Consider the following 24,868-nt stretch of genomic DNA (forward strand, 5'->3'; position numbering starts at 1 on the left):
TGGTGGGGATGTAACCTCATCTCTGTGTCCACACGGTTGCTTTGGCAACTGTGACAGTCAAGCCAGTGAGTGGCTCGAACACAGACGGTGTGGCCCAGGGACCTAGAGGCTTGTCAGGAGGGGGTGCTGAACCCCACTGTGGGTTGGGGATGGGTTCAAAGATCCCTGGGAACTCTGCCTGCAATGTCACGTTGTGGTACACCCCGCTCCCTCCAACTACAGCCCTCTACTCTGACTCTGGATCCCACAACCCCCTCCTGAACCAATCTGGTTGCTTGCTATCCTTCCTTACGAAGCCTCCCTGCCTGTCTGTCCCTCAGGGATTCCACAGTGCTCCTCTCTCCGATCAGACTCAGCCATGTCCAGAGTTGCCTCTGGTTCCTTGGAGCCCTGAATGGGCAGAGGTCTCACTCAGTGTTTGCCATCCGGGAGGGCCCGATCTCATTTCACAGGGAGGTGCCCAGAATGCGGGTGGAGGCCAGGGCCAGGGCCCCTTTGCTAGCTACTCTCTCCTTGCCTCTCACATCCTTTTCCTCTGCTAGGCTGTGGAGAAGCAGTCATGCCTTACCTGCATCGGTCCCTGAGACCCCAGCCACAGCCAGTCCCCAGGGATGCCAGGACTGTCCACTCCTCGGGCCAGAGCTTTGAGCAGCTGAGGCAGAGCTGTCTGCAGTCGGGCACCTTGTTTGAGGACGCTGACTTCCCTGCCAGCAATAGTTCACTGTTCTACAGCGAGAGGCCCCAGGTCCCCTTTGTGTGGAAGCGGCCAGGGGTGAGTAGGGTTCCGAGGAGGAAGAGAAACAGGGAGGGGTGATAGAGATAGGGTTGGGAGAGGGAAGGAGAGAGATGGGGAGGCGGAGGGGGAGGGTGGAAGGAAAGAGCTCATTTTTTATAGGAGGTGTTCTGGAACGTGCTAGCTAGAGACACCCTCACATGGTCCCCAGCTAGACCCTTCCGGCCTTTCAGAAGCTCTGGCTTCCACTGAGTTCAGAGACACAGGGAGAGAAGGTCTCTCACCTCTGACTTGTGAGCAGGACCAGAGCTCTAACCCAAGGATAAATCTCTGGCCACTTGCTCCATCAGAACACAAAGGCTAAGGTGGTGGGTGATGGGGTAATGAGATGAGCGTGACATACTCAGAGGCCGGCCAGCCTTGCTCTGGCTTTTGGCCCAAAGCTGAGGGGGGCACTCTGGGGTTAGCTGGATGTTAGCATAAGTTCTCGGCCAGTGTGTGACGTCTGAGCCCCAGGTAGAGTAGGGCTACTTCCCTAAAGCAGCACCCACCCCTGATGTCCCCAAGAGGCCCCGGTTGGTGCTCAAGATGCAAGGTCAATATTTGCAGTACCTGGCTAGTCACGGCTGTCCCTGTGAGCATGGTGCTGCACCTTCTGGGTGGGAACAGCTGGTGTGTGTGCAGGGAGGGGCGGTGTGCCAGCTGCTGGGTCTAAGTGGGCGGCCTTCACCTCCTCATCTAGAGACGGCTGAGGTAGGTCCAGGGCGTCCTAAATATACATTTTCTCCCTGTTGTTGCTGCGTGCTTCTCTGTTTGTCCTTGGTAGCTCAGGATCTCATCTGTTTGTTTGTTTGTTCGAGACAGGGTTTTCTGTGTAATAGATCCATGGCTTTCCTGGACTCAATCTGTAGACCAGGCTAGCCCAAACTCACAGAGATCCACCTGCCTCTGCCTCCCAGTGCTGGAATTAAAGGAATGTACCATCCCATCTGGCCAGAATCTCGTCTCTAAAATTCATTTGTTCATTTACTTTTATTACGTTTATTTGTGTATCTGTGTGCACACACGAGTGGCACAGAGGTCAGGCAAAGGACAGAAAACAACTTGCAGGAACAGTTGCGTCCCAGGGATTAAACTCAGACCATCAGCCTTGGCTGCAGGCTCCTGCACCTGCTGAGCCTTCTCGCCCACCCTTATCTCCTTTATTTTGTGTGTGGGCTCAAATGTGTCACAGCACATGTGCTGCAGCCAGAGGACAGGTTTTTGAGATCTTTTTTTCTCTTGCTACCTCATGGTGTCTGGGGTTCAAATTCGGGTCCTTATTTGCTAGTGTCTTATACCTACTGTCACTTATATGTTTGCACCTTATATGCAAGTGTCTCTACCCATTGAACCTTCCTGCCAGCCTTCAGATCTCATCTCTCTATAACCACCTCCTCCTATTGCACATCATTACGCATATACACACACGTGTCTTTGTATTAGATCGTGTAAATGTGCTGTGTCCACGCACTGGTGCACATCTGTGTGTGCCTATGTATTCCTGTGTATACTCGTGCATCTGTGTACACAGGTGGTACTAGCCTCCATCAGTGAGGCAATGATCCTCACGGGAGGGTGTGGTCTTGGGGCGTGGTCTTGGGAGGGTGTGGTTTTAAGTACTATTTTGATGTCTTAATTAGGGGGGAACGGCAAGCAGCATTCAGTGCTGGTAGAACCTAGTGATGGCTTTCAGGATCTCTCTCTCTCTCTCTCTCTCTCTCTCTCTCCCTCAGCTCAGCACCTGGCAGTCACTGTAAGTTAGTTTGGTTATCTGCATGAGGCCAATGGCAGTAAAGGTGGACCATGTGGGTGAATGAGTGGAACGCCCTCTGCTCTGTAAGAAAATGGACATTTTTAATGTGAAAAGCATGCGTCCTCTGATAGCTTTTGGTAGCCCTTGAGTCTTCTCAGGCTTGTTCCCAGCCTTCAGGACGAGGACAAACAGACCCACGGCTGCTGCCCAGGCTGTGTGTGCTCTGTACCCAGTGGGAAGCAGCTGCCCGGGCTGTGGGTGCATTTCCTCCGTGAGGAGCTGCTGCCCCGGCCAGGGACTGCAGGTACAGTTCATTCAGTCCTGGGAACTGCTGAAAACCAAGGTCTTGAGAAATTGTTCTCAAGACGTGGATGCCTCCTCCCAGGAGAGCCACAGCTTGGCCTGCTCACTTCTGGCCCTGGGCAGCTTTTCCTTCTACCTCAGGACGCCACGCACACTCATGTTCCCTGTGTTGCCTGATTAGGAAAGGTTGGAAGGAGTTGCTCTAGAAGCTTCTGGGAGCAGACTTACCGGGGCCGCCTTAATAACCACACGCTCAACACGTATGTGTATGTGTGCATGTGTGTGTGTGTGTATGTATATGTATATTTATGAGTGTATGTATATGTATATGTATATATATGCATGTGTATATGTATATGTATATATGTGTGTGTATGTATTTTGTGCTCACAAGTACATATTTGCGAGTGTGCTATGCATGCCTCTGTGCATACGGTGCCCATGTGTATTTGCGTGTGCTGTGCATGTGTGGCTGTGTGTTCATGTGGTATGTGTACACACACACATGTGTTGGCATGTATCCTGTGCATGTGAATTTCCAACAACTCTGCCTTATGTGGGAGTCTGACCTAGGGCCTGGGTGCAGCAGAAGGCTTGGTGTGCAGGTCCAGCAAACCATCAGGACTCTGGGTGTCCCCAGATGCGGCCACCTCTGCTCCCCACCCTCAGCTTGCCCTAGCTCTTGTTCCTCCTCCCACTCTGTACTCTCTGCCCTGCCAAGCCCTTCCTGCTCCTCTAGGAGTTGCTCGTGACTTCAGGCCCAGCAGGCAGAATCCTCTGCATTGCAATGTGGCCAGGCTCTATCCAGGGCTTCTCAAACTGTGGTCACGTGATCCCTCTGGGCGGTCGAATGACCCCTTCACATCTGCATTAAAGGGTCGCAGCATTAGGAAGTTTGAGATCCATTGCCACCCAGAGCTGACCAACACCAGGAAGTTTTTATTTACAGGCCAAGGCCCTGAAGCACGGCCCTAACTGACTGCCACATGCCCCTTGCAAAGGTGCCCAAAATTTTTGTCTCCCTGCCCTTCCCTGGCTGAGGTTGGGGCTGAGCCATGCCTCCCATCATCCCATTCAGCCTTTCAGCCTCCTGCACACAGCCTCTCCTTGTGGGTTCTTTCAGAACTGGATCTGCCCTCTCCAGTGTGTGTGGTCCCCTGAAAACACTCATCTGTTTCCTAGTCAGGGAGCCTGTTCTCTGCATTTGGCCCTCCAGACTGTGGTGAACCCTGAGTTTCCTCTTGTCCTGCTAATGCGGAAGTGTAAGACCTGAGGCAGGGCAGAGGGGTACGGAGAGGTCCAAGCTTCCTCAGCCTCCAGAAAGCCTGTGGCGGAGTACAAATCTCTTGCAGAGGCCATCTCAATAGCAAAGGCCAGGCCGCTTTATCTGCTGTGGGCAGAGTGACCCTCCTTCTTGTCAAACACAGCTGTGTTTGGGGAAAGGGAAGGCAAAGCCAATGTGACATCAGAGGGGTGGGCAGTTAGACTCACCCTCAGGTGGCCCAGGGGTGGAACCACTGAGTGGGGAAGAAGCCAGTGTGGGGCAGGGTGGGAGGGGACATCCCAGACTTCTGCTCAGGAGGGGACAGCAGTTGGAGACAACCTTCATCTGTGCCTTGCTGAGTAGACAGGACCACACAGCCGCTCTGACACACAAAAATGGAGCCATTCTGCTGCCTCACAGTCTGCCCCGGGCATCGAGGGTGGGGTCAGTTAATGGGTAGACTCCAAGTCTGCTGGGGCTGACAGCAGTACCAGTTGTGCGGGTCCTGTACACTAGCAAAGTGTAAGCAGGCAAGGCAATTTTTCTCTGCCACTTTCTCACTGGCAGGCTGCAATCCGCAGTTACAGAGAAAAGGATCAATTCTTTCGTTATTCATCTTAAAAAGTAATCTTACAAGAATCTCTTTTAAAACCCCACAAACATAAGCTTTTAAATTTAAAAATAATCAATTATTAAATCCTCAGGGTGTGCATTACCTATTACCAATTTTTTAAATTAAATCACGTCAGGAATCTGAGGGGGGAAGAAAATGGGCACAAGAAATAAATCATCGCCTTGATCACCAGCCCAGCTTCAGTAAGAGACTCACATCAGCCAGTGCCAGGGGAGGGGGAAAAGGGGGTTGTATGCTGTGTGTGTGTGTGTGTGTGTGTGTGTGTGTGTGTGTGTGTGTGCCCGTGCAAAGGGTTTTGCAGGGGACGGGTGTCTCTGGGAGAAGCTGGCCTCCTGAGTTCTTCTTCTGCCAGGCCTGGGCTTCTGGCACCGCCAACAGCACAGCCTGTCCCTGAACCCATCCCCCTAAGGTCACGGGAACACTTTAGAAACAAATAAAGACACACAGCCCTGACCTGGGAGGCTGCGCTCCCCGCCCTCACCACCACCACCACTGCCACCTCTTGGGAGCCTCATGGGAAGCTACGAGCTCTCACCCCAGCCTTGTCTAGGATGCCCTTGGCCTTATAGACTCCTCACTCCTGTCATGCTCCTAGGATGCAAGCCCAGGGAGGGAGATTTGCAGCTGGAGATAGCCCAAGCATCAGGTTAGATATTCCTGGGACTTTCTGCCCCTCCCCCCTGCAGGCTCTCTCCTTATCTCTGGGGCAACCAGCTCTGGGGCCCAAAATTAGAAAACAAGCAGCATTGTCCAATCCACTGCATATTCACATTTTAGAGAGGCGGTGGTGCGTGCCTTTAATTCTGGCACTTGGGCAGCAGAGGTGGGAAGATCGCCCGTGAGTCTGAGGCCAGCCTGATCCACATCGCAAGTTCTAAGACAGCTAAAGCTACCTAGTGAGACCCTGTCTCCTAAAACCCACGTCTTATATAATTGCTTTTACTTCTTAATATTTTAAGTAGTTTTCCATGTTGTTTCTACATACTTATATTTATACACACAAAATATACACGATGACATAAAATACCGAATAATGGGGGAATAATACGTAATAAAGTGTGCATGGTACGTGTGAATAAAATTCTGATTGATATACGAACACCCCTCTCGATGGGATGAAGATATAGAAAATCTACTGGGGAAAAAGAGGGCGGCTGGGCAGGGTGTGGCGATCCTGCCTGGGGGGCCAGATCACGTGCCCATCACATGGTGAACAGTTTGAAGGCCCAGAGCTGGCAGTTCTCATGGTCAAGGACTGATTGGCACCCGCCCGTGCCTGGCCGAGGACTGAGGCAGGAGTCTTGATACTTGACTGACATCCCACTTCCTCATTAGACATGGCGTGAGTTTCTACAGAGGAAGGTAATGGGGTCAGCCTGTCCCCTGGACTAAGCATAGCCCAGAGCATAAACCCCTGGCAGCTTTTGCCTCCTTGCGACTTTCTGCAGGGCAAAGTCAAGTGCATGAGACTCTGTCTCCCTTGGGCAGGGCTGTGGCTGCTTTGAGCCTTCCCTAAGATGCTCTCGCTCCTCCAGGAAATTGTGGAAAACCCAGAATTCATTCTGGGAGGGGCCACCAGGACCGACATCTGCCAAGGGGAACTGGGTAAGTAGAGAGTAGAGGGGGATGCCCGAGGATCACACTTAAGTTTCCACCACAGCCAGAGTCACTCAGGCCCCTGAGGATCAGGATACAGGGCTGGCAGAACAAGGCCCCACCTGGGCCTCTCCCTCCCTGGTTTGCAGGTGCCTTCCCTGCATGGAGTCCAGAGGCTTCTCTAGCCCCCGCCCTCCTGCTTTTCTGGTAGCATTGCGTTTGGGCTCTGGGCCTGTCTAAAAGTTCCCAGAGAGGTGAGTCTCCCCTAGAAGCAGCACCTGATTCAGAGGCTCATGACCCTTTGGCCCCACAATGGTGGTTCATGGTTTTATAGCTCAGTGTTGCCCACACTGTAAGCCTGTTCCCTGTCATGTTCTCTCCCTAAGATTGCACACTTCTGCCCCCTTTCCCAGCCTCCTTCCCAATGTTGCATATGAGGAACTGAGGCAAGGGAACCAAGGAGTATGTCCAAGGTCACAAATGACAGATGGGCAGTCAGATTGCAAAACCGAGCTGGCCACAGAGACCGTGATTCTAGCCAGCACACCCCAGCAGCTTCCATGCTCACAATATTCCTCCTACAGGGGACCCTGGTGGCCCTCACAGCAGCATCAGGAATTAGGGTGAACTGGGCAAAGTGAGGCTGGAGAGATGGCTCAGTGGTTAAGAGCGCTGGCTGCTCTTCCAGAGGTCCTGAGTTCAAATCCCAGCAACCATATGGTGGCTCACAACCATCTGTAATGAGATCTGATGCCCTCTTCTGGTGTCTGAAGACAGCTACAGTGTACTCATATAAGTAAAATGAATAAATCTTTTTTTAAAAAAAATAGGCGAAGCTTACTCTTACTGACTCTGCCAAACAAAGACTGCACGGTAGAATGTGCTGAAGGAGGAAGGGTGTTGTTTAGATCGAGCTACCCAGAGCCCAGGCTAACACTGTGGTCACTGTAGTGAGAACAGATCGTCCGGAATCTCAAGGAGAATCTGAGTTGTCTCCATAGAGAATCCCAAAGCCAGCTTCCCAAACTGGCGACAGCTAACTAGACTGAGGAAGGAAGGAAGGAAGGAGATATGCAGATGATGGATTGAAGACAGACAATAGCTAATAGTCAATAGATAGATGATATATAGATGATAGAAGACAGAAGACAGATAAATTGAAAGCATACTATATAGAGATGATTATATAAGACAGATCATATATAATAAGTAGATAGATGATAAATGATAATAGATGGTAGATAGTAAATATGTATGATTGATAATACAGATGAATGGTTGATAGATTGATAGATAGACCATAAAAGGTCAGTAGATCATACCAAATAGACAGATATGATATATGGTTGACAGGTGGTATCGTACAATTGATGCATAAATGGTACATGCATGGTCAATGGATGGATGGAAGAAGTGGGCGGGTGGATGATGCATGGGTAGATTAGTGATGGCTGGGTGGGTGGATGGATGGATGGATGGTGGGTGGTGGATGGATGGATGGATGGATGGATGGATGGGGGGGATGGATGGGTGGGTGGGTGGGTGGATGGATGGATGGATGGATGGGTGGATGGATGGATGGATGGATGGATGGATGGATAGATGGATGGATGGATGATGGATGGGTTGATGGGCAGATAGAAAATTGCTACTAGTCCAAGGCCAGTCTAGGCTACAGGCTGGTGTCCAGGCCAGCCTGTCTATTGAATGAAACCCTGTCACAAAAGAGGAGAATGAAAGAAGGGAGAAAGGGAGGAAAGAGAGGAGAGATGGAGGGACGGAGGAAGGAAGAAGAAGGAAAGAAAGGAAGGAGGAGGAAAGCCAAGAAGGGGTAGAGGAAGGCAAAGGAGCCACCTTGGAGCTGTTGCTGCTCACAGCTCAGGATCGCAACAGGCACCACTAGGTCATTTCTGAGACCCTTTCCCCACCCACTGCCACAGAGCTACTGTGACTCATCGCGTAACCCCAGTCCTCTGAGACCTTGTGACGATGAGATGCAGTGGCTCCCGTGTCTGAAACAAGTTAGCAAATGTCGCCACAGTATCCAGGAGGCAACCGCAGAACAGGGTGGAAGAGCAGGCTGGGCAGGCAGAGGGACAGAGGTATTTGCTATCACTGAGGGGCTCCACACCCCTCGGGCATCGCTTTTTCTTGACTCCTGGGAACCAGAGTGATGCTTACGTGACCTTCTCTCTGCAGGAGACTGCTGGCTCCTGGCCGCCATTGCCTCCCTAACCCTCAATCAGAAAGCACTGGCCAGAGTGGTGCCCCAGGACCAAGGATTTGGTTCTGGCTATGCTGGGATATTTCACTTCCAGGTGAGGGAAACCTTGGGTTTGCTTGCGATGGGAGGTGGCCCAGGAGACAGTGTGTACAGCTGCGTGCTGTTGACAACCTGGAAGCTCAATGACAGTGTATGAGTCGTGGTGCCACTCCACGTGGGATCTTCCTGGGGGACTTCCAGAGGAAGCAAGCACGGGGAGAGGGAAGTATATGGTATACTTTCCAGAGCTCTTCTCATAAGCGAAGAAGTCAAACATAGAACTGAAAAACAGCCATGAGCTCGTATGACTGAGCTGCACAGGGAGGCTTGTCCCTGCTGTGCTCCTGCTTCCTTTGCCCATCTCTCTCCACCTACGTAAACACACACAGTACACAGATGAGCACAAACACATGTTCATTTGTGTATACACCCACACACATGGGCACATATACCTATACTCACAAACACACACATGCATGTAAGCAATGCACATTCTTAACAAAACTATGGACTCACACACAGTACACATAATAAATGTGCTAAGTCACATATATGCACACACATATATATGCATATGTATGTCTATGTGTATGTATATGCATATATGTATAGAATATATGTATGTGTATGTATAGTATGTGTAAGTATAATATATTGTGTATATATGGATATTATATGTATATGTGTATATATGTGTAGTATATGTATGTATATAGTATGTGTATGTGTGTATGTGGATATAGTATATGTATGTGTATGTGTAGTATATATATATATAGTATATGTATGTGTATATAGTATGTGTGTATGTGTCTGTATGTGTATAGTATATGTGTGTATAGTATAGTATGGTATATGTATGTGTATATGCGTATATATAATATGTGTATATGTTTATGTATATATGTGTATCGTATGTTTAGTATGTGTATGCATGTGTATACTCTGTATAAGTGTAATATATGTGTAGTATAGTATATGTATGTGTATATGTGTAGTATATGTATAGTATATGTAGGTGTATGTGTAATATATATATGTGTATATATATATATATATATATATAGCCACCCACATATTCACATACACACATTCTGTCCCATACCTGCATATTCACAGATAAACTCACCCACTGTTGTAGTTTCCTTCTTTCTGTCTCTGTGGTAAAACACTTGGATGGGAAGTAACTTAGGGAAGGAAAAGGTTTATTTGGCTTACAGTTTCATAAGGCTGTCCTTAATTCATAAAGAACTCATATTCCTTATTCATAACCCATAACTCATCACTGAGAGGAAGTCAGGCCAGGAACTTAAACAAAAACCATGAAGGAGTGCCGCTTACTGTTTGCTCACCAGTTCACTAGCTTTCTCATATTATCCAGGACTCTCTGTTGAAGACAGTGCCATCCACAGTGAACGGAGCTCTCCCCCGTCAGTCACAGTCCAACATGGCCCCAGGTCATCCGATCTGAACAATTCCCCTATGGAGATGCTCCTAGATGACTCTAAGCTTTGTCAGGTTGACAGCTGATACTGGCTAGGACACCTACACTATGCACACTTAAATGTACACACTCACATGTGCATGTGCATACATGTGCATGCACACGGACACATATCTCATACATGCACATGAACACGTATCTCATGCACGTACATGAACATACATATTCAGGTTCATAACTACATGTATGTATATAGGTACTCATGCCCCCACACACATGTGCTCACACATGCAAACTCGCAGGTACATGACCCATATGCCCCTCATGTCTACAATCATGGCACACAGGAAAACCAAATCCAAACACATTCGTGTTGGGGCTCCACCTACATGGGCTGGAAAATGTAGGTTGGTGAAAGGCAAAAGCAGGGTGGAAGCGTGAACTGAGACTGGACTGGGTGTGAACAGAACTAAGCTCACATCTTACATCCTCTCTCTCACATCTGCCCACCAGCATTAGCTCAGAGCACAGGCGTGTGTGTCTACTTTGACTTCCCCCTTACCCACCTCCATGGTGACACAGTCCTGGAATTGATTTTCATGGTGGGTGAAGGCCCAGTATATGCTGAGTGAACAAAGCCCAGGTTACCCTGCTGTGAGACCCAGATGGCCTTGTCACAACATCCATGCAGCTCTGATGTGGCAGCAGATGAGATCTTCCTTGGAACACTAGGGCAGTTTGCTCAGGGGGAAGAACCATGGAGTTAGCATTTGCCACTGGGCCCACACCTCAGTGTGACTCACCCTTGTCACCATGTCTTGCCCTGGGCACTAGTTCTGGCAGCACAGTGAGTGGCTGGACGTGGTGATTGATGACCGCCTGCCCACCTTCCGGGATCGCCTGGTCTTCCTCCACTCTGCCGACCACAATGAGTTCTGGAGCGCACTGCTGGAGAAAGCCTATGCCAAGTAAGTGGGGCTCCCTCCCATTGCTCCTAGAAGCCTGGACTCTTCCCCTCACAGGGTTGTTTGGTGGAGAGACTGGGATGCAATCAATAGGGAAGAATGGTCGCCAGCGCTCAGGGACTTGGACACTAGGCCATTCTCATGAGATGACCTAGACATTTCCAGCTTCAAACATGGCGGCCATGTTTCCTGTCTCTCCGCCTCACTGATCTGGCCTTGGCAATGCTGGCAGGAGAGATGCTAGGAGGAAGGAGAGCCCCTGGCTGTGCCCATGTGGGACAATGGTTCTTCAGGTCTCATACCAGGGTTTGCCACAGCTCAGCTGTGTGGCTTTAAGCTGTGCCAGTGGAAAGACAGCAGCTGTCCCCAAGTGTTCATTTCCCTCCTTTTAAAATTTGTTATTCATGACATAAAGTTCGCCCTTATAACATTTCAAGGGCATTGCTGCCATGTGACCAACTATAGCACGGGCCCTCAGAAGCGGTCACCTTGCAAAAGTAAAACCCAGTCCCTGATAGACACTGGAGCCCCATCCCTCTCCCTCCAGCCCCGGCTTCGCACCCTCCACTTCCTGTCTCTGCTGTTGAACCAGTCCAGGAAGTTCGCATAAGTAGCACAGTCATGTCTAATCCCTAGCCAAATGGTCCCAATTCCCTCAGACCTCCAGTTCTAGCCTGCTAGTAATACTAAGTTCCAACCACATCACAAATATATAAAATAAACTTGATTCAGTTAGGAAGACAGTGGGCGCCTTCATCACCCTAGAAACACGCCTCTGAGAGATCAAGGCATATCTCACAGGGTTCAGGCAGAACATGCTGATGCAGTGGTCCACACAGTGACTGAGCACTGGTGAAATGGAGGGCAGGTAAAGAAGCCAGCTTCTGGCTGTTGGAGGGTAATAGTACCCACCAGTGTGGAAGGGATTCTACACATGCTAATGGAGGGCACCGGAGCACAGGGTAGATGTGTGATGATCCCACCAGAGCAGTGACGAGAAGTGCATGTGTGTGTACATAGGCTATGCACACAAACGCAAAAGGTCATGAGTGCCTATAACCTCAGTGCTGTGGGGAGCAGAGACAGGAGGATCTCTGGGGTTTGCTGGCGTCCAGCCTCGCTCCAGGTTCAGGGAAAGACCCTGTCTCAGAATAAGGAAGAGAATGATAGAGCAGGACACTCAATGTCCTCCTCTGGCCTCTGTGTGTGCACACAGGCATGTGCATTCATACACAAATGTGAATATACACCACACCTACTCACATAGATTCATGCATGCACACACACACACACACGCATGCACACATGTGTGCACACACACACATCAAGAGGAAGCTGGATATGGTGATAAATGCCTGTAACTGCAGCTCTGGGGAAGCCGAGGCAGGAGAATGACCATAAGTTTGAGTTCAGCCTGGTCTGCATAGTGAGTTTCAGGCTAGCCTGAGCTATACAACAATATTCTGTCTCCAATTTTTCCCCCTCAGGCTTGGTAACTTACACCTACAATCCTAGAACTGAAGATTCTGAGACAGAAGGATTGGTATGAGTTCGAGGCCAGCCTGCTCTATGGAACGAGAGTCTGGCCCACACCCAATCATATACATTCACACACACACACATACACACACACACACACACACACACACACACACACACACACACACACACACACACACACCAAGATGAACAAGATGAAGCTGGGCGTTGTGACTGATGCCCAGCTCTGAGGCAAGATCACCACAACAATAAAAAAGTAATCTCAGTACTTGGGAGGCCGAAGCAGGAGAACGAATAAACAACTGAGCATTTAAACATAAAAAACGATGTTTGTGAGGAAGATGGCGGACTGGTGTGGACTACTATCCCCTCGAGGTGTCAGACTCGGTCGATACTCGCTAGTACCAGGGCTGGCCCCACCGCCCCTCCTCACCGAGTCTGGATGGTGCTGTGTGAGCTGACCACATCCTGCCCCTCTTCCTGTCCCTCCACTCAACCAATCTTCTCTGCCGTCTTTGTAGGCTGAACGGGAGTTACGAGGCACTGAAGGGGGGCAGCGCCATCGAAGCCATGGAGGACTTCACCGGGGGTGTGGCTGAGAACTTCCAAATCCGAGAGGCACCAGAGGATTTCTACGAGATTCTGGAGAAGGCCCTGAGGCGTGGTTCCTTGCTGGGCTGCTCCATAGATGTAAGAGGTTGGCCGGCCCTGTGTAAACACCAACAGACAGAAATAGCAACCCAGAGGGGACATGAGTATCTGGAAGGGGGTCATCGTTAATTAAAACACACGTAGGTGGAACGCTTACCTAGCACACAGGCAGCCCTCGGGTCCAGCCCCAGCACTGTGTAAACCAGGCTAGTGAAATATACCTGTTATTGCCAGCACTCAAGAGACAGTGGCTGGAGACCCCTAACCTCAAAGTCGTCTTCTGTTACACGACAGAACGAGCTGACACGACATGACACGAGACTGTCTCTAACGGACAAGCAAACACATGCTCGTATTAACGCTTGTTGGGTGGCAGTGGGCAAATACACCTGCTGCCAGGTGGAGCTCCGCATGGTGCCTGGAGGTAGGGTTGTCTGTCTCTCCCGTCATGCTCAGGGCTGCTTCCCCAGTACCACACCAGCCAGGGCCTGGCCGCCCTCAGAACCACTGCTGCCGGGCAGGATTTACCCACTGAAGGGAATCCACAGCTCTTCTGAAACATGTTCCTTTTATTTCTACACTGTGAAAAATCCACCGGAAAGAAAGCTAAGGGGGTTTTTCTAATTCCCCTATGCATATAAATACACATAGAGATAAAATTTCATACCCTCTGTTTTTGAAATCTAATCAAGTTTCCCCTTTCTTCTTGGAGTAACTGCAAAGATCTAGTGAGTGTGTGTGTGTGTGTGTGTGTGTGTGTGTGTGTGTGTGTGTGTGTGTGTATCATTCGCTTTTCCTGCAGGTTCACGTTCATGAGCAAATCACATGTCACCAGGGAAGGCCTCTCCCCTGTGTGACTGTGGGTGTCAGTCACTAAACTCTCACTCGGGTGGCTGGTTTCTGTTTGGGGTCAGAAAGGTAGATTCATTGCAGTTGTGGGAGTCCCCCACTCTGGAAAGAGATTAGCTTTGCTGTGCATCATTGATTAGCCTATTAGTGAGTCCTGTCCTCCCAGCTTCTAAGGCCTACATACATGGCTGCCCTTGAGGAGCTGAGGGCTGGGATGTGCTGAGGTAGGCGTGGGATGAGGCTGGGCCTGACACAGGGGGAAGCTGGCATAGATGACGGACCTAACTCTGGTCTTCCTCTGTTCTAGACCCTGAATGCCTCAGAATCTGAAGCCCGCACACCTTTGGGCCTCATTAAGGGCCATGCCTACACTGTGACTGGACTCGACCAGGTAGGGGCAGGGCCTACTGCAGGGGACAGAGGTGGGGGATTAGGTGTGTTGTGCAGCAGAGGACATCACACCTAACACGGGGGAGCTGTGGTAAGAAACAGCAGACAGGAGCCAGGGGGGAGGAGGGCAGCCCATGCACGCACCACACTCATCGTGGGGGGATTGCAGATTTTGTGTTTATAAATTAATCATTTCCCAATTCCACAGCAGTCATATACAAGGGAAACACAGCCATTACAGGAGCAAATCAATAAATATACACATACATGTACATGTATGCTTATGTGCACACTTTGGCATATTTGTTCTAAATGCATACAGATATGTATAGCCATTATATATGCACATGTGTGTACAGACTATGCATATTCACACATATATTCATGTTCTTTATGTACATATGCAGTTTATATAGGAATAAACACATGAACTATGTATACAGGCACATCTGTACATATTCACTATACAGATATGCATACAGATGTGGGATTGTTATATGAATGTATTGAGATCGTTCCTGCATCTGTTCCCATCACCCATGCTGAGACACCTGCTCATTTGAGTAGGCAGGTCGATCTGAGGTCAGATCCTTCTGCTAGTCCCAGCCCCACGACTTCTCCTCACCTTGGTCCACTTGCTTCTGCGTTCCGTACTGGGTAAGGTGCTTGCTCATGTCTGCATGTAACATTTCATACAAGAGTTGGCTTGTATGGTTACAGAGCTCTGAGCTTCTAACCTCTGAGACTTGTTTTGTTTTGTTTATTTGAGATAGAATCTCATGTATCCTATGCTGGCCTCAAACTTGTTATATAGTCTAGGCTAGCCTTGAACTTGTTATGTAGTGGAGGCTGGCCTTTTGACCCCCTGCTTCTACCACCCAAGAGATGAAAATATGAAATAACAGGTGCGTGCCACCACACCTGGTTTATGCGATTCTGGGGATCAAACTCAGGAATTCTTGCATGCTAAGCAGTCAGTCTACTCACTGGAGCAGCCTACTGACTGAGCCACGCCTCCAGCCCACCTGACTTGTTCTTTCATGTCAATTCCACTCTCATTCAGCATAAGACAGTAGACTGAGAGCTAAGGTCTCTGGCTAGTGGATACCTTGTAACCTCTAAAACCTTTCTCAGAGTCTCCCTTCCCTACCCAGTCCTCAGGAATGGCTGATTTATCTCCTACTGCCTCAGGCTTACCTACACCAACAGCAAGACTCTTCTCTGACCAACGCCGGTGAAGGTTTATATAGTGAGCCCTGTCTCAGAAAAGCCAGGAGTGGGCACAAAGGGGGACATGAGTGTGTGTGACACATCTTCACTGTGGTTTCCACAAGAGTTTGGATAATGACAGCTGTACATAGAGATGGACCCCTGGGCATCACGGGTTGCTAAAAGCTTCATGGTGAGGACACCATGTTTATTTGATGCTTTTTCCTTGCAGGTAAACTTCCACGGCCAGAGAATCAAGCTCATCAGAGTCCGTAACCCTTGGGGCCAGGTGGAGTGGAACGGGCCATGGAGCGACAGGTCAGTGGTTCCCCTCCATTCCTGCTCTGTGGCCAGTTCCCAGGCACACATAGTCAGGGTGACATGTGAGGACTGGCCTGTCCCAGAACTCTCTGCACTGCCTCTGTGTCCTACTTCATCACTTAGAACACCTATGTCAAACTTGATCCTAGACAAACAACTCTCAGGATGGCTCTTTGCCTGTCACGTGGTCACATTGCTGATGAATGTGGTGTTGTCACTGGGGTAACAGGAAGGAATATGGCTCCAGTTATAACTGACTGTGTGTGCATGTGTGTATGTATGTGTGCATGTGTGTTGGGTATGTGCATGCATGTGTGTGTGCGCCTGTGTGCACATGTATGTGTGTGTTAGGGTATGTGTGTACATGATTGCATACACCTGTGTGCATGTGTGTATGTGTCTGTTACACATGTGTGAATGTACATATGTGTGTTGGGGTATATGTGTGCATGTGCATATGCACATACATGTTTTGTGTGTGTGTGTGTGTGTGTGTGTGTGTGTGTGTGTGTAAGGGTGGTGTACATGTGTATTTTGAGGCCAAGAATCCCTGAAACACTGCAGGTCACTCTTAGGTTCTCTGTTGGCCATTGATCACTGGCTAAAGCCCACAGTCTAACAGAGAAACAGAAGGAGAACAGAAAGTTGGCCCCTTACTGGGCTCTGCTAATATGGGAAGGCTGTGCTTTCAGGGCTGTGCCCACCTATCCTTTGGACAGTGATCCAGGTGACAGGGAATTGAGAAGCTGTGGCCTCTCCACCCTCTTGCAACTTTCTTGTCCTGCTGGTTTGCACTGCCCTGCTCAGATCTCAAGGGGAGTGGCTGGGAAGGACTCTGACCAGGACAGCAAGGGAAGGGCAAGGCTGGCTTCCCTCTGCCTGTGGAAATGGGAAGAACTGAGGGAGAGAAAACCTGAAGTAATAAGACTGACACTGAGACCAGAGCTGCTGTCCAGTGATGCCCATCAAAGACATAGCTTAGTCACTCTGTCTGATCACTGGATGTGACCCACTTAGAAGAAAATGGTTCAGTGAGCAAACTGAGGCCCTCAGCTCTCTTCTCTGTCTTGCCGGGCCCTCTCCGGATTCCATGAACCCTGCCCAGGTGAACACAGACCTGCTACACCATCACAGCACCACCACAGAAGTGAAGAGATTTAAATGATGGCAACACCCTTTACCTGAAGTTTCGCCACCCATAGTTTCTGTTGAATATGGTCGACTGAGGTCTGAAAATATAGTATCATGTGGAAAATTCTAGAAATAAATGTTAACTGTCACACCGTTCTTTGTGGGGTAGTGAATCCTACACTGTATTATAGACTAATGCAAGTGTGTTCAAGTAACCTTATTCCACTTAATGACAGGTATGAGAAGAGTGACACTGGCCGCTTAGACAGTCAGAGAAACCAGAAAACTCACCCCTGGGGTAAAAACATAAAAGTGTTCAGCTTACTTAGGAAAGAGAAGAATTGTATGTTGGGTTTTCTAAGATCTTCAGGATAATTAGAGCAATAGATGACAGATGTAGATTGATAAATGATAGATGCATACATACATACATGATGCATATAGATACATAGATGCATAGACAGATACATAGATATATACATACATGGATAGATACATAGATGATACATAGATGCATAGATAGATACATACATAGATACATACATACATGACACATATATAGATACATAGATGCATTGACAGATACATAGATATATGCATAGATACATACATACATAGATACATAGATGATACACAGATACACAGACACATAGATATATACATATGTAGATGCATAGATGAATGGTAGATAAAGGAAGCATCAGTATATGTCAAATGAGTCGATGGATAGGTGATGGATGAACAGGTGATGGGTAAATTGATGGATAGACAATAGGCCGGTGACAGATGGACAAATGCACAGATGATGGAAAGATGGATGCATGGATGATGGACAATAAAGGATGGGCGGATACATTAATGAATGGATGCTTAGACAGTGATAAGTTGGGATGGTGAACTGAAATGAGTGTTCAGATGATGGATGAATGCATAGTTAGATAATGGATTGGATGGATAGATGGAAAATGATGGGCTGATGAAGGTGTAGATAGGTAACAAGTGGGTGAATGGATACATTAATGGGTGAACAGATAGATGATGTTTGAAGGATGGGTATGGAGATGAGGGATGAGTAGAAAATGGGTGAATGGATGCTGGGTTAACAGATGGGTGGATGGATGAGTGAGTAGATGGATGGGTGGGTGAATGCATGGACATATATATCACAAAATGATATAGATGGATGATATAAATGATAGGTATAGTTGGAGAGTAAATAGATAACAGATAACACATTCATGTAACTTTTGTCACATTGTTGCTCTGATTGTCCCTCTTTAGTAGGCATTATTGCTAAACTCTTCCTGTACATCTATAAACCAAACTTCACTATCTGTGAATATAGAAGAAAACATGAATAGGACTCTGTTCTCGTGGATTTAGCATCCCCTGGGGCACCTAGAACCGACCCAGAAAACTGCTGGGTCAGAAGGCAGCAAGGAAATCACAACACGCAGCACTGAGACTGCAAGGCCAAGCTTGAGCTGGCGAAGGTGTCAGCGTTTCTCCTTCATGGCTCTCCCTGAGAGTGAGTTCTAGGCCTGCTTGAGCCTTCGGTGGGACCTGAATTTGGACTCACCCATGGCAGACCCTTTCTGAGCTTCTGGTCACATAAACAGGGCACTCCATATTTCAAATGGCCACCACAAGCATTAGAAGCACTACCCAAGGGTCAGTTTATAAACCAGAAGGACCTTGGCATGCTCCAGGCCACAGGAGCATGAGTTAGGGACATTCATGAACTGTGACCTCCAGCTGGGCTACTGCATTCAGTTCCTTGTGACTGTCCCATAATGACCTATGAAGGGACTGCTTACCCACAGCACTTGGAAGTACACCTCCTAGCCACCGTCTTGCTGGAGCCAGTGGTGAGCTGGCTTCATGTCCCTGGGCCCAGTGAACCTCACTAAAGAGGGTAATGAACCCCACACCATGCATATTTAGTTGGTGTGGTCCTGGAGAGGTGGAGCGCCCAGGCTAAACTGTGGCTCTGTCCTCTCAGCTCTCCTGAGTGGCGCTCCGTGAACCTGGAGGAGCAGAAGCGCCTAGGTCACACCGCCCTTGACGATGGAGAGTTCTGGTAGTGTCATCCTTCCATTTTTGTTTGAAATTGGGGTGCATGGGGCAACACCCACCATCCTTTTCCCCTTTCCTTTCTCATCCCCTTCCCTACCCCCTCTTTCCCCCTGTCTTCCTCTTCCCGGGAGGGACCCCTGGGTCTCCTCCTTCCCAAGAAGGGTGTTAGATGGTTGACCAGTGCCATCATCATAACACTCTGGAGCACCCATCCTCCCCTCTGTCTCAGGATGGCGTTTGAGGACTTCAAGACCCATTTTGACAAAGTGGAGATCTGCAACCTCACACCTGATGCCCTGGAGGACAACACGCTCCACAAGTGGGAGGTGACCATCCACCAAGGAAGCTGGGTTCGTGGCTCCACCGCCGGCGGCTGCCGCAACTTCCTGGGTAGGTGGCTTCTCTGTCCTCCTCTCTCCTATTCCCATAGCAAATCTGTCTGGGGACATGGGAAGGGGTAGTGTGTGTGGAGCTGGACAGCAAAGTTGGGATGACCAGGGAGACAGCAGTGAGCCTTAGGCAGGAAGCTGGTAGGGGATGCTTGGGAAATGCTCTGTTGTGAGGTTCAGGAACATACATAAAGTGAATGACAAGTCACACCAGGCTGGTGGGAACGAGGGTCTGTTGTCCAACCGCACCTCAGAGAGGTGGGGCAGGTGTTGGAGTCTTTAAAGGCTGCGTGGGTGATGACAGAAAAGTTGGAGGAAGTATGAGGCAGGAGCTTGGAGGGTTGCTGAGGATGAAGGAAGTAGGGTGAGAGGGCTGATGGGAAAAGGGAGGGAAAGACCACCTTTTTGGGATTAGAAGCTGTTCATGAGGTACCAGGGAGAGTGTGTCCTAAAAAGGTTGGATCTTGTAACTTTCTTCGTTGTGTTGGTGTTAGGTGTGCTGGACTCATGCATCTTACTTTTATTTTTGTCAGTTTTTTTTCCTGCGTTCATTTAAGTGTAGAGACAAAGGCAAACCTGGGCTGTCAGTCCTCAAATGTCACCCACCTTGTTTTTGAGACAGGGTTTCTCCCTGGCCAGAAGAGCCTGCCAAGTAGGCTAGTCTGGCTGGCCAGTGACCACCAGGCTGCCTGGCTCCACATCTGAGCACTAAATGCATGCTGTGACACCTTGTGTTTCCATTTACCACGTTTATTCAGTGTGTGTGTGTGTGTGTGTGTGTGTGTGTGTATGCGTGTATTTGTGTTTGTGTGTGTGTTGGTGTGTATTGCATGCATGTGTCTGTTTGTGTGTGCAGGCTCCTGTCTTTGTGTGCGTGTGTGTGCATATGTGTGTTTGTGTATGTGTGTTTGTGTGTGTGCTTGTGTGTATGTGCGTGTGTGGTTTGTGTATGTGTGTTCATGTGTGCACATGCGTGCATATGTGCATGTGTGTGCGTGTATGTGTGTGTGCATACCTGTATGCATGCATGCATGCATGTGTGTGTTAGTGTGTATGTGCATGCATGTGTGTGTTTGTGTGTATGTGCAGCTGTGCATGTGTACCTGTATGCGTGCATGCGTGTGTGTCTGTGTGTGTTTGTGTGTATGTGCATGCATGTGTTTGTGTGTATGTGCATGTGTGCATGCATGTATGCGTGTGTGTGTTTGTGTGCATGTTTATGTGTGTGTGTGTGTGTGCAGGTTAGGGGACAGCTGCTGGCAGTTGGCTTTCTGCCTCTCCCTGAGAGGACCCAGGTTATCAGCCTCGACAGAAAATGCCTTTCTCTACTGAGCCTTCTTGCTGGGCTTTTTGTTTGTTTATTTTTGTTTTGTCGGTTGTGGGATTTGGAAGTAGATTCCTGGGAATGGAACTCAGGTGCCAGCACAGCAAGCCCCTGGCCATCTGCGCTCTGATTTTGTATTTTTAAGGACGTGATAGTAATCCTGCCCCCTTTCAAATGGCAGACACCTTCTGGACCAACCCACAGATAAAGCTGTCCCTGACAGAGAGGGATGAGGGCCAGGAGAGCTGCACTTTCCTAGCAGCCTTGATGCAGAAAGACCGCAGGAGGCTCAAGAGGTTTGGTGCAAACATGCTGACCATTGGCTATGCCATTTACCAGGTAGGGCACCTGCCTTTCTCAGCATCCTTGCAGTGGCTTTGAGCTCCCTGTGGCTTCTGGACCTTGTGTCATGATCAAAAGTCGATCGTCCAACTGAGCATGAAGAACAGAGTCACGTCTCCCTGACAGCCCCTGCTTTCTCTTGCAGTGCCCAGACAAGGACGGACACCTGAATAGGGACTTTTTCAGGTACCATGCCTCTCTGGCCCGAAGTAAGACATTCATCAACTTGAGAGAAGTCTCGGGCCGCTTCCAGCTGCCCCCGGGAGACTATATCCTCATCCCCAGCACCTTTGAGCCACACCAGGAGGCTGACTTCTGCCTGAGAATCTTCTCTGAGAAGAGAGCTGTTACTCAGTGAGTTGTGGTGGTCACAGGGCCCTTTTCCTCAGTGTGCCCTGTACCCCCAAAAGGCTACTGGGGAGTCTAGCAAAGGTCACCTGCTCAGAGAGTGAAATGGGAAGAGAGACTTGCATCCCAGAGCTCTCCAGATCCCTTCTCCAGCACACCCGTGATGATCCAACTGCTCCTGGAGTCCTGCTCACTGGGTTTCTTGGATGAAGCCCTTCATGTCTCAGACCCAACTCTTAAAAAGCTTCTAGAGTCAGGGGTTCATATAAGGATTCTGGGCCTGTTTCCTTACATGATGAGGAGGTGACTGTTGGAAGTTTCCAGAATCATGCCCTCTTTCAGCTTCCTGATGAGGGTGAACCATTTCACGTTGCCGCCTCACACCATGGAGTGTTAAATAAGGTCTTTTTAAGTGGATGCCTCCTGTTGCTAGCATTCCCCACTGCTGTCAGTGACCTTCTGTATGACACAGGGGAAATGTTTCACAATATAAAAACTCACTTTTTTAATCTAGAGAAAAACCAGCTAGAGCAGAGGTTCTCAACCTGTGGGTCATGACCCCTTTGGGGCTTGAATGACCTTTTCACAGGGGTCACCTAGGATCACCAGAAAACATAGATTATAACAGTAGCGAAATTACAGCTACAAAGTAGCAACACAAATGCTTTTATGGTTGGGGGTCACCATAACATGAGGCCACAGCATCAGGAAGGTTAAAAACCACTGAGCTAGAGAATTCCAAATACAGCCCAAGCAGAGACCACGCACAGCTCTGTCAAGAAGCTGCCCATCCACCTTTACCTTCTGTGCAGTGAGGCAGAACGGGACTGGTGCACGGTGGGTAATGGGCGGGGGGGGGGGCAGTTGTGAAGCCTGGTTAAGGTTCTCAGTGTAGTCTCCATCAACAGAAGCGAGGAGGCCTTCACGTTTCTCCCGAGTTCCCCTGGATGCTGACACAAGTCAAGCACAGGTTCCTCAGCATCCATTCTCACAGAACACCTAGATAAGTCCAAGGCAAACATATCCAGTACAAAACAGAGCCGGGTGACACCAACTGTTCTACTCGACAAAATCTAAAACGTTTGATTTTACCAGTAAAGACTTGGGAGGCAGATGCTAGCTCAGAGAGGCGGAGAGAGCATACAGTGAACCTTCCTTCTTAGCTGATATCCCAAAAGGAAAAGCAAGGCTCTCCTCCATGCTGTCTCAAAAACCCTTCAAGCCAGATGCCCCTTCCTTCTACTTCCTGTGCTTCTGTCCATTCCTCTTACTCTCTATGGTTTTTTTTTTTGTTTCCCTATATTCTCTCCCTGTCAACTGGTCGCTTGCTCTGCCCCTTAATCTCTGTTTAACTTTATTTAATCCTGTTTACAAAAAACAGAAAGCTCTTGGGTTAAAGGTGTACGCTAGGGCTGAGCCATCATCCCACAACCAGAAACACATTTTTTTTCCAATAAACAGCACAGTCTTGAGGTTCACAGTGTAATCAAATCTTGCAACAACCTACCCTAAGCTTTCTATCCCATCAGAGGACTGAAAAGTTGAGTCCTGATAGTCCCTCAATGAAGCAGGGCCCAAGGGGTTGAGGATTTAGCTCAGTGGTAGAGGGCTTGCGTAGCAAGCACAAGGCTCTGGGTTTGGTCCTCTGCTCTTGAAAAAAAAGAAAAGAAGAAGAAGAAGAAGAAGAAGAAGAAGAAGAAGAAGAAGAAGAAGAAGAAGAAGAAGAAGAAGGAAGGAGGAGGAGGAGGAGGAGGAGGAGGGAGGAGGAGGAGGAGGAGGAGGAGGAGAGGAGGAGGAGGAGGAGGAGGAGGAGGAGGAGGAAGGAAGGAAGGAAGGAAGGAAGAGGAAGAGGGAAAGAAGAAGAAGAAGAAGAAGAAGAAGAAGAAGAAGAAGAAGAAGAAGAAGAAGAAGAAGAAGAAGAAGAAGAAGAAGAAGAAGGGCCCAAGCCAACACTGTGTTCACTTCAGAGGGGACAAACTGAGCTGTGTCTGCAGAGGGGACAAACTGAACTGTGTCTGCAGAGGGGACAAACTGAGCTGTGTCTGCAGAGGGGACAAACTGAGCTGTGTCTGTTGGTGTGGCTCTTGAGCACGGCCCCTAACCATCAGCATTTCTGGAGAGATGATGTCCTGTGTGTCCAGGGAAGAACGAGGGAGGGGATAGTGTCTTGGTTACTTTCCGTGTGATAAAATGCCCTGGCTAGAGCAATTTGAGGTTTCATTCTCAGCTAACAACTCTAGGCGCATTGGTGGGGAAATCAAGACAGAAGAAGCTTGAAGCGCCTGGTCACACCGTGTGTGTAGCCAAGTGAGAGACAAAGGGTACTGCTCGGCGGCTGTGTCCTTCTGTGACCCAATCCAAGAAGGATGAGCGTTGAGCAGGGCTAGCAGCATCTCTGACCAAGCGCGTCACCTCTCCATGGGTTTTAGAGGTGTTGTGATTCTGCAGTTCACCTCAAGCACCCTCTTCAGAGTCTGTCAGGAAAAGAGGGGCCACTGATACAGTCTCTGGCTTTCAAGGTCTGAATGGCAAGCTTCCCTGGGTTAGGGTTACGTCAGTCTTGCTCTCTGTGGCACACTGGACAGCGCTGAAAGGCCGAGGAGGGGATATTGGCACAGGGGGAGTTGAATGAGTGACACTGAATAGGTTCTGACAGGCAAGACCCTTGCTCTAGTCCAGTGAGGTGCACATCTACAAATGAGACCCTGTGTTTTCTGCCACTGCAGGGACCTGGATGAGAACATAGACATTGACCTTCCTGAGGTGAGTCCTCTGCTGTGGCTCTAGGGGAATGGGGTTCTGCCAAAGGTTCTAGAACTCTTCTTCACACCAATTCAAAATTGAATTCAGGGTTGGGCAGTGGTGGCTCATACCTTTAATCCCAGCACTTGGGAGGCAGGGGCAGGTGGATCTCTAAATGTTTTAGGCTAGCCTGGTTTACAGAGTGAGTGCCAGGACAGCCAAGGCTACACAGAGAAACCCTGCCTCAAAAATAAAGCAAAAGGTAGGGGATCAAATCCAAGAGATGATAACTGGGTAAGCACCCTGGCTGATTCTTTTTTTTTTTTTTCTTTTTCTTTTTTTTTTTTGGAGCTGGGGACCGAACCCAGGGCCTTGTCCTTGCTAGGCAAGCGCTCTACCACTGAGCTAAATCCCCAACCCCACCCTGGCTGATTCTAAACTGCAGCCCAGAGCTTCTGTTTCTCAGCCCACACAAACCATGGGGCTGGACAGTGGCCAGGTGGGTGCTTGGGATAAAGTTCTCTTGGGGGGCTTCCCCTTCTCCTAAGAGACCCCTTGCTAATTGTGATGGCAATGAAACACCTTCACATTTACTTCAT

General features: G+C 49.1%; 1 protein-coding gene across 1 annotated transcript in view; it reads left to right on the forward strand.

Annotated features, from left to right (window-relative positions):
* The first annotated feature begins 487 nt into the window (after window positions 1-487).
* Window positions 488-24,868, forward strand: part of Capn9 (calpain 9) — a 36,204-nt gene continuing 11,823 nt past the window's right edge. The window contains exons 1-12 of the mRNA XM_032888011.1: window positions 488-772; window positions 6,265-6,334; window positions 8,525-8,643; window positions 10,867-11,000; window positions 13,019-13,187; window positions 14,305-14,388; window positions 15,829-15,914; window positions 19,051-19,128; window positions 19,354-19,514; window positions 21,019-21,176; window positions 21,325-21,533; window positions 24,254-24,290. Of these exons, the coding sequence (XP_032743902.1) occupies window positions 560-772; window positions 6,265-6,334; window positions 8,525-8,643; window positions 10,867-11,000; window positions 13,019-13,187; window positions 14,305-14,388; window positions 15,829-15,914; window positions 19,051-19,128; window positions 19,354-19,514; window positions 21,019-21,176; window positions 21,325-21,533; window positions 24,254-24,290 (1,518 nt within the window). The 5' untranslated portion in view covers window positions 488-559. The remainder of the gene's footprint in view (window positions 773-6,264; window positions 6,335-8,524; window positions 8,644-10,866; window positions 11,001-13,018; window positions 13,188-14,304; window positions 14,389-15,828; window positions 15,915-19,050; window positions 19,129-19,353; window positions 19,515-21,018; window positions 21,177-21,324; window positions 21,534-24,253; window positions 24,291-24,868) is intronic.

Source organism: Rattus rattus, chromosome 17 (genome assembly GCF_011064425.1).
Source record: "Rattus rattus isolate New Zealand chromosome 17, Rrattus_CSIRO_v1, whole genome shotgun sequence".
In the NCBI taxonomy this organism is placed as follows: domain Eukaryota; kingdom Metazoa; phylum Chordata; class Mammalia; order Rodentia; family Muridae; genus Rattus; species Rattus rattus.